The following is a 10,000-nucleotide window of genomic DNA, read 5'->3' as shown; positions in this document are numbered from 1 at the left end:
AGTTGGTGTTTGTGTCACCTTTCTTTTTTTGTTGTACTTAGAATAAAGGGCATGTAGCATTAAAACAAGTATGGCGACACCATTTTTTTATTGCCTATTTCTAGTGTCCTGTGTATGAATGTCAATTGTACCAAGTTTGACAAAAATCTGGATAGTATGTCATTTTCAAGGGAATTACCTAAAGGAGCCTTCTTTTTAGTCAGTCATGAAGTCAATGGTCGGGATATCACGCAAAGCTCGTTGTGTGACATCCCGAGAGACGGCTCCTAAGGAGACTATGTTCTTTACGAAACCCCACTTAGAAACAGTTTCCATTTCACATACAAAAACAGAGTAAAGCTAGATCAGGAAGACAACTCTGAACCAGGACATAGGACCTTATCTTGTTATCTTCATGCTGTGGACATCGTTAATCAGTTACATTTAGCCCTGCTCTAGAAAAACAAAAAGAATACTTCATCCAAAAAGAAGGAAGAAAACAATTTCACCCAGAGAACAAAAAGCCTGTCAGGTTCGCGTCAAGTGTTATTGGTTTTTTCAACAGATATTTATGTCAGATCCCTCATCAACTCAGTCTTCAGTTGTCCATTTTGACTTTGCACTGAAACTATTTGACATTTGATTAAACCATATGCCGGTGAGTTAAGTCGTCCATCGTATAGTTGAACTGTTCCTTCTTTAACTAAACCATTTCAGTGTTTGACGTTGCACTGAATAAATTGCCTGTCTCTTAAATTAAACCATTTGACACTTAAACCATATGCTGGTGTCAGTTAAGTCATTGTCAATTAGCTGAATCATGCCATCTTTGGCTAAACCATAATTTCTGCTACGGGACACAAGATCATTTGTTGTCAGACCTGATCATTTCACATTTCATTGACAGATGGATCCTCATTTGAATAAACCAATTTGAATTCTTAGGTTGTTATGTGCGGGTTTTTACTGTATTTTATTGGCAATATGAGACGAAGTATTTCATAGAATTCTTATAAAGATGACTTTCATTGCAGGAATATTAACGGTATTGAATGTTCAGCAATTATGTAACATCATGTTGTGTTCAATTTCTATAATCTAAGAGGGAAAGTGTTTTCATTGAGAAAAGAAACATTAGTTAGTCTTGAGAAAGGGAAAATTCAGTTTTGGTATTTATTCATAAACCTACTTGACCCTTGTAAGTAATTGTGCACTTTGAAGGAAATGATGATAAAACCATAACATTATTATTCCTTAATGAGCTGGTGCATAAAGTTGCAGAGAAGACAAGCCACTCTCCATATTAATTTTGGTTTACGGTCCCATTCATATTTAGTGGAATTTCAGTCTTAAGAGTTAAAATTTCTTGATGCCAGCAATGAATATTTATTATACATTCTACATGGATTCTAACAGAAGCAATTGTTTGACTAAATATGACATCATCTTAAATTTGTTAAGCTAGCTGGTCTTTGCAATCAAGAAATGCAGGTATGTTTAACTAACTCCTAGTGGGTCAAAACAATTCCTGGATTGTAAATCCTCTGTCTGCCATAATTGAATCCTCTTTCTCCCAAAGTTCTGGGTGTAGTATACCACACCTGGAAACTATTTCCTTATCTGACACAGCAGCCTAGGATATAATAATATTTACTCACAAAATGTTATAGCTCCAGAAGGACTGATGCCCACTAAATCTTTTTATGTTATGTGGTGCTTATAGTGTGAGTAAAGGGCACTCTGTGTAGTTAGGCTAGAAGCCACTTTACAAAGATTTCGGTACAGTCAATGATGCATCTTGTTGAAGGATAAGTGTCCTTAAAACATGTTGGCATCAATGAAACAATCTGATCGTTAGAAGGCCATAATTTATGGGAATATTTCCCAAACAGAAGTACAAGTAATTTGACCAGGTAATCAATCATCCTCAAGTACCTTGAAATGGTTGATTTACCAAGACCACATAACCATGCCAGATGTTTCTTTCCAAATTCACACCTTAACCACACCAAAAACATAAACAATAGTTATTGTTCAATCACATCCAATTTAGGGCTCACATCAGGCTTACTTCTTATTTTTTCCCCCCTGATTATAATTATAAAAAGGACTTTGGCAACCATGGTACACTGCAATATTTATTACGACCACTGTGCGAAGAAGTCAAAGGGGTGTCCGCCATGTTTGATGTTTTCCACCCGAGCCTCACTTTCATGTTTTTGTGCGAGTGCTTGTGATGAATGCGAGAAAGGTCTTTTGCTAATCTAAGTTTTAGATTACTCAAAAACAACAGTGTATTTAAGGGAATCATCTGCAAAATAGATGCCTCTTTATGTAACTGTAATTCAGGTCCTTTCCATAATAATACATGTAACTCTTGACTTTCTGTGAACAGTTCACTCTGTGAGGAGATGGTCAAACTCTGCAGCCATAAACACTGCTTAGCCTCAGCCATATAACTGGGGCTTGGAGACAAAGCATCTTCTGAATGATTAGGGTGGTCCCAATGACTATGGAGGCCTACATTCCATCCGGAATTCTGATGCACCTATCCTACAAGATCTCCACATTCCCATCCACCGACACCCTTATCTCATATAGAAACTCCTTATACCACACATTTGATCAACACATTTCACACAGTACTAATTTCTGACAAAGCTTCCAGTACATGTATACACCTGCAAACCCATCTGATCATGTCTTCTCTAATTCTCCCTCTGCACCAAAACCAGTACAACCACTCACAACATGCCCAACAACTCCACCCCTTTGCCATACACTCTACACTTTGGATCTGCAACTACAACTATCCTTCTCAATTGCGGCCAGAAAAACCTTGTTCACAAAGCCTGCTCCTGAGCAAAAAAATCATCCCTTTCATGCCCTTCCCAAAATCAATACCCAGCTCTACAGTATGCCACAACCACGGCCTCTCATTAGGCACTTCACTGACATCCATCATAAAGGCGCTGTTACACTGTGAAATGTTTGTTGCAACTTGTCATGCAATGTTTTGGCGACATTGTGGCGGGACGAGTTGCATGAAACATTCCACAGTGTACATGTAACATACCCTGCAAGGGCCAAAATCGTTGCGAGAGTTGCAAGAGCCGTTGCCTATAAGTAGAATTAAGCTCTACTTTTCGTGCAACTTGTCTCACAATGATTTTTGGCCATTGCAGGGTATTTTACACGGTGAATTGTTTCATGCAACTTGTCGCACCACAATGTCACCAAAACATTGCGAGACAAGTTGCACGAAACATTTCACAGTGTAACAGTGCCTTTAATTGTCTCATGCAAACTCTATTCCTGAAGTGCCTTCTTCCTTTAATAACACTTTCCCCACCCACTTCTTGTACTTAATTGATCTTGTTTCTCCTACATGTACATGTACCTCCAACGTTTCTCCAACCTTTAACATCAACTTGTCACTTGCCTTGATAGTGACAATGATTTTTGTTATTCTTAATAGTCCCAAATTCTTCACAATATAATTGTGTCCTTTTTGTTCGGATGTTATAAAATTTAATTACATTTTATTTTTAATACCCAAAAGTTGTGTTGTTTTTGTTTTTAGATATGTTCTTGGCCATGAGGCCATGCAGAAAATGGCTGTTTCCAATATACTTATATCAGGACTAAAGGGTCTTGGAGTAGAAATAGGTATTTTATAACACTTTCTTAGCTTGTGTTATTTGAAATAATTATTGACTCTTTATAGTTAACAGGACTTGGCATTAACACTCCCCTGTTTCCCATTGGAGAGTAAATTTAACACTTGGAGAGTGAAAAATAGAAATGAGGCAGAATACTCAACCGATTTGGAAAGTAAATTTTTGACTATGAGAGAAAATCTTAAGGCCTCAAGACAAAATAATGTATGAGCAAGCAACCCCCTAAACACTAAGTGATTAGCAAACGGTTTGCCACGATCATATTCCGACATATTGAGGAGCTCCTGTCCTAGGAACTCTGGGAACAACAGTCACAAAAAAATCACACGTGGTAACTGACTGCGCCATATTTGATTTTAAAGATGACTCTTTTGTTTTGGATTTATGCAGAATTCAGGTGGCGATAATGAGCCTACAGAAAGGGAAAATGAAGTGTTGGAGGTCATGCTCATCTGTTGACATAATAATAATTTCTAGACTGGCTAATGAAGATTCATATCGAAAGAGCCTGTGTTATTAACTTTGATCCTCAACCTGGACTGCAATTGTAGACTGGGCTGGTTGTTCAAGGTTAAGACAACCCAATTTCAATGATTAAAATTTAGTCATTGAAATTGGGGTGTCTCAATAGCATAAAATAACACACTGACAGTACCATTCTGCGGTAAACAACTTTAAAATAATTATTAATACTGTAATCCATTTTGGAAAATGAAATTTTGAGGTGGAAAGTAAATTTTGAAACCTTCTCTCCAAAGTGTCAAATTAAAGTTAGTGTCAAGCCTTGTGGTATGACTTAATGTTGACATTTTGTACTAATTTTTATTGTACACAGCTAAGAATGTGGCCTTGGGTGGTGTAAAATCGGTAACCTTACATGATACTGGATCAGTGGAACTTTCAGACCTGTCATCTCAGGTAGAAACATGTTACTAGCATCTTTGTCATGAAATTGCTCGATGGCTCAAAGTTTATTTCCCATTATCTAGAAAACTTGATTGTACACTGTATGTAATATTCAATAATCCTTTTCCCCAATGCAAAGCATAAGTGCAGTTTATTTGTCCAGTTTATTTCTTAAGAGAAACAGTCTTGTACAGTATTGTGCAAAATTAATGCAAACGTGGACGTTACTAAACACAGGAATGGAATATACCGAAATAAACCGAATTATGCCGGAATGAGGTGGAATAACACCAGAATGAAACGAAATGAACAAGAATGGTACTGGAATATACCGGAACGAGCAGAAATGACACCGGAATGAGGCGGAATGACACCCAAATAAAGCGGAATATACCGGAATGAACCTGAAAATGTCAAAATTTTGTGTTTTACATGTACATCGATGATGTAGTTAGCGCTGACCAATTTTCTGTTGTTTCAGTCAGCTTTTGTTGTGTCACGTGATTCCCTAAGGGAATCGCATGTGTTTTTGCCTTTTGTAACATTTGGAACACTTCGATCACGAGAAAATTTGACAGGTATATCGGTCGCTGAATGATTAATTATTTGTTGTGGAAGTAACATTTTTTTTGTGAACAAATACAGTAGCAAGAGAAACAGAATGTTATTCTAATTGTTTTTGTCTATGGATCTCGGAGGCGGCTTTCACTGTGCGAGTCAGAAAACCAGTGAACATTTTTATTTCATTCTGACAGGTCAATTGTGTATTGACCAATCACAGTCAAGTTCAGTGAACCACAAACTAATTGTTTAAGTTGCTGCTTGCTTTCTTCCCACGACCCACACAAGATGGAGATATTTGGAGATTCGCTCAAACGGCTGGAAGACTCTTTTTCTCTTCCCGATTGTTGGCAATAATGCTATCGAACCTGAGCGCAGTGTTTCCTTGTTTGAAGAAAGAAGTCAGAAGCACAGAAAAAAGATAGATCGTTGATAATATATTTACATGAAGAATCGTGAGAACATAATTATCGTAACTCATTCAAAGCCTTGTTTTTTCCCCTTTAATGTAAACTGTTTCTTTTTTCTGTTAGTCTCTCTATTCTGCAACACTTGTTCATTCACAGCCTACATGTAGAATGATAAAAAAATTGCTTTTTCCTTGTCATTCCGGTCCACGCTAATCAGCTTGATTCTGGTGTCCTTCTGGTTTATTCTGCCTTATTTTGTTGTCATTCCGCCTTGTTCCGGTATACAAATGTATTTCGGTACCATTCTTGTTTATTCTGTCTCATTCCGGTGTCATTTGGTTTTATTCCAGAGTCATTTCGCCTTGTTCCGGCATATTCCGGTTTATTCCACTTTCTTTGTGCGTCATTCCGGTGTCATTCCGGCTCGTTTTGGTATATTCCGGTACCATTCTTGTTCATTCCATCTCATTCCGGTGTCATTCCACCTCATTGCGAGATATACCGGTTTATTCCGGTATATTCCGTTCCGTTCCGTTCCTGTGTTTAGTAACGGCCTGCAAACATAATTCAATGAATTTCGCGAAGACTCAACGATAATGAGCGATTTTTCGACGATATTTCGCGAGTCCTGTTGTTTGAGCGACAGCGATATTTTGAGCAAAAGATTTCACAGCACTTAGTGATAGTTCGAGCGAATTTTCATTTCTATCCAGTGATTTTTGCTTGCTGTACATGTGTACATGTACGGTACAGTACTTTCCTTTTGTCAATTAAAAATATCCTTGGGAGTGTCGGAAATCCCCTTGAGACTTGATCTTCAAAGTTTTTAATGATTGATATCATTTAGTCAGTACCGGTAGTTCATTCTTGGCAAGTAAACAAGTTAGCAACAGTAATTTTGGTGCTCCCAGTGTCCTGGCCAAAATTTAATGTTCATTTGCATGTGTGGAACAGCAGCAAACAGTAAGAAGCAATCAGTAAGTCAAACACTTAATAATTCAGACTCTAACAATGTTAAGTGCCTTGTTTTTTTCTTACAGTTCTTTCTCCGAGCGGATGATGTTGGGAAAAACAGGGCACAGGTATCCTTGCCAAGAATATCAGAACTCAACAGTTATGTTCGCATGTCTGTTCACACAGAGAAGCTTACAGAAAACTTTCTAGGGCAGTTTCAGGTTAGTATATTTATGTAAATATGTTCCATTAGTTTACTGGGCACATTAATTTTGTAAGTGTGTAGGTTGGGGTAGTTTGCATCTGAAGAAGACTTGATATTATAAAGATTCATTGATGAACATAGACATGACTGTGTAGCCCTAGTCTTAAGGGTATAACCAGGGCACATGGGAATGGTCTTTCTCTGATATACCGTAAACGTCCATGTATAAGCCGCATCCGTAGATAAGCCGCACCCCGAATTTAGAAGCGCAGATTTTGGAAAAAAATGTAATACAATAAAGTTTGAAGTTCCAGTAACGTTCTTTTGCTACAAACCAACAAGGACAAACAATCAAGGTTTCACCATAAAGTTGGAATTCCTTTGATATTGAAACAAAACGAACGATTGCTTAGTAGCCAAGCTTTAAATGTGGGGAGGAGTCTGGGCCAGGGCCAGGGCCAGGTGGGTATCATCACCACGTCTATAAAGAGGTACCCGCAATAGGCGAAAAAATTCATGCAGAACAGGAGCTTGATAATGCAGTCGACAAATTTGCCGAGAAGGTGGTCAAGGACAACGAAACAGTCGAACGTTCACCTTGCGAGTACTCGCCAATTTTGTGGTATTTTATCGCACGTGGCAGAAAGATATGCGTGGAAGTGACTGGCCGAAGACGTCACTGCAAAGAGCTGTGCGGAGGAATGGAGATTCCTTGTAGGTTGCTGTTTACTTGTTCGAGTAAAGCGAAAATTAATCGCTTGGAAGAACAGCAAGATTCTGTGATAAACACTCGAAGACTCAAACGGCTCCTTGAGGAGCCACCACTCATTAAAAAGTCTCAGATTCTTTTATGTTTCTTTACGGAGTTCTTAAGAAGTTGTATGAATATTAATTAGGTTTTTTAAAACTCCAAACACAGATGTATCCATGGATAAGCCGCACCCTTGATTTACAGGGGTATGGCTTCAATTTTGTGAAAAAAAGTGCGGCTTATACATGGACGTTTACGGTACTTATCTAGCTGCTTTGGTGAAATCTCACTCCAGTGTAGTTGGTCTTGGGTCCACCTTAATGTCTTCTGATATTGCACAAGTCATCTGTAAAGATGACATGTCACACGTCATTTACTTGTATGTCAGGGATTGAAGAGAAGGACTTTGATGCTGGTTAACTTCGGGGGTTTCATCAGAAGCCGGTGGGTGGTGGTATACGGCCGTCTCTTTGTCACCGGTGGCTACTCTGCCTTGATTTTCAGTCAAACCCTTGTAAAAGACGAGTGATCATCACTTACATTGATTAGCCCGGGCATCTACTTCAATTAAAAGCTATTGAAACCCCTGTAACTGGTCATGATCCGGGTTGGTGGTATGTTTGAACTACCTCTTAATGCCTGTACATGCAGTGCTGGAAATAACAGTCGGTCATCGGACATTGTCTGGCTAAATTTCGAAAATGTCTGGCCAATTTCACATTATGACGCCATGTCCGAGCATCTCGTCAACATTATCTTCACTTTTCCACTTGAAGCCGTTATTTCTTGCCGTACTTTAGCTTTATGTGGGGTTGTGTAAAAAAAGGAAAGGAACTCTATTTAATTGACTGTGTAGTCTTCTAGCATTCAGGAGTACTAATTGGGGATTCTGTAAACTGAAATCAACAAAATTAATTATAAACGCAAATGTCATGGCATCCTGCAAGCTTGAAATTTGCATAATTCGAAAACACCAAAGAAACATACATGTAGCATGCAAATAACTAAGATACACGCCCAGCAGGTTAAATCACTGGTTTTGAGCTCGTGAACGTATATTACTTGCAGTAACAAAAGAGCGGGCGTTTGGAAACGACAAACTCTGACTTGCTTCAACGACATTTGAACCTCTCTCACAGCGTCACGGCAAACACTGAAAATAAAACACATCTTTGGTTCTACTGTGCATTATTTGCTGATTCAAATGGTAAAAAGCTCTCCGTTAAAAGACAAGATTTTCATACAAAGGTTGTAAGATGTGATTATTCTGGAAGGAAACATTTTGAATGCCGGTGAGAGACTATGTCAGGGATCGGGTTAACACAGAAATCATGCATTTTTACGCAAATAAAATCCAAAAAATGCATCATCGAAATTTTAATGCGTCCCAGGACGCAAGGCACTGACTTAAATAACTCACACAACTTGCTTTGATTTGTCAGTATATTCTGTTGTTTGTAAAACTGTTGGAGTGATCTGTGCTCATAATTAAAGTTCTAAGAAGGGGGTTTAAAACATCTAAAAAGGTTAAAACTAAATTTTCGACCGCCTTCTGCGGTCTTCTTCAGAGGAATGTATTCTGCAAGTCACTGAATGCAAATATATAGCAAAAGATGTCACTGTTTGTTGCTCCTAAGGGAGGAAACCAGTGATGCGTAAACCCTTGGGAAGGGTGCTTTCATTAACAGAGTTCTTGTCCAGGAATGAATGTAACAGCTCTAGAAAAAGCCTTTGTCGGCCGGTCCTATGCATATGCATAATTATGCATCAATATTAATTCCAAGTTGGTTACTCTCTTTTTCTCATAATCTAAAACATACTCTTTTTCTCGCAGAGAGTCACCAAGATTTTGGGACCCCCAAAAAATGCTTGGGACCCCAATTTGGCCGAACATGCGGGTCCCAGGACCCAGATTGAAAAATCCTAGTGCCATCCCTGCATGTGTTGGTAGCACCATGCAAAAAAAGGAAATGTTGGCGACCGAACACTGTTAGTTTACTAGAAAAGAGTAGCGAAAAAACTGAGTGATTTAGAAATAACTTTTCACTGGTTCTATCATGAGCCATTATCATTATCACGAGCCTTATCATTATAAATCCAGAAATACTGTTACAGTAACACTTGCACCCTTGATGCCACACTGAAGCATTGAACAAAGAAACACAGCCAGAAAAAAACACAAGATGATCGACGGGGATTCTGTGTACCTTGACCACTGGTTTATACTGCAATTTCAGTGCCCATTGTAAGCAACAATTAACTTTAATTAAGGACACATTGACCCATTAAAAAGGAAAAATTATTTCGAGCACTGTATCTAGTGACGGGCTTGCACAGTAAACTTAATATGGAATCCAATGTGCATGTGACAAAGGGTCCATGATTTCCAATCATACATACGTGTAGATGAGAGGTGGGGACACGGCACTGTCTTGAACATTGTCTTCAAGTGTACTGTATCAATGATGAAACGATTGTTTGAAATAGATCATATATGAACTGCGGATATGAAATCAAGTGAAGCTATGATCCTCACAGTTAAGAACGCAATTTT

The 10,000-nt window shown here is 38.5% G+C and overlaps 1 protein-coding gene across 2 annotated transcripts in view; it reads left to right on the top strand.

Moving 5' to 3' along the window:
* Positions 1-10,000, top strand: part of LOC138015187 (ubiquitin-like modifier-activating enzyme 1) — a 78,691-nt gene that overhangs the window by 6,840 nt on the left and 61,851 nt on the right. For both annotated transcript variants that reach the window (XM_068862141.1, XM_068862140.1), the window contains 3 exons: positions 3,563-3,648; positions 4,495-4,577; positions 6,577-6,711. In XM_068862141.1, the coding sequence (XP_068718242.1) occupies positions 3,563-3,648; positions 4,495-4,577; positions 6,577-6,711 (304 nt within the window). The remainder of the gene's footprint in view (positions 1-3,562; positions 3,649-4,494; positions 4,578-6,576; positions 6,712-10,000) is intronic.

Source organism: Montipora capricornis, chromosome 9, assembly GCF_036669925.1.
Source record: "Montipora capricornis isolate CH-2021 chromosome 9, ASM3666992v2, whole genome shotgun sequence".
Classification (NCBI taxonomy): Eukaryota; Metazoa; Cnidaria; class Anthozoa; order Scleractinia; family Acroporidae; genus Montipora; species Montipora capricornis.
This window is presented reverse-complemented; position numbering and strand designations above follow the sequence as displayed.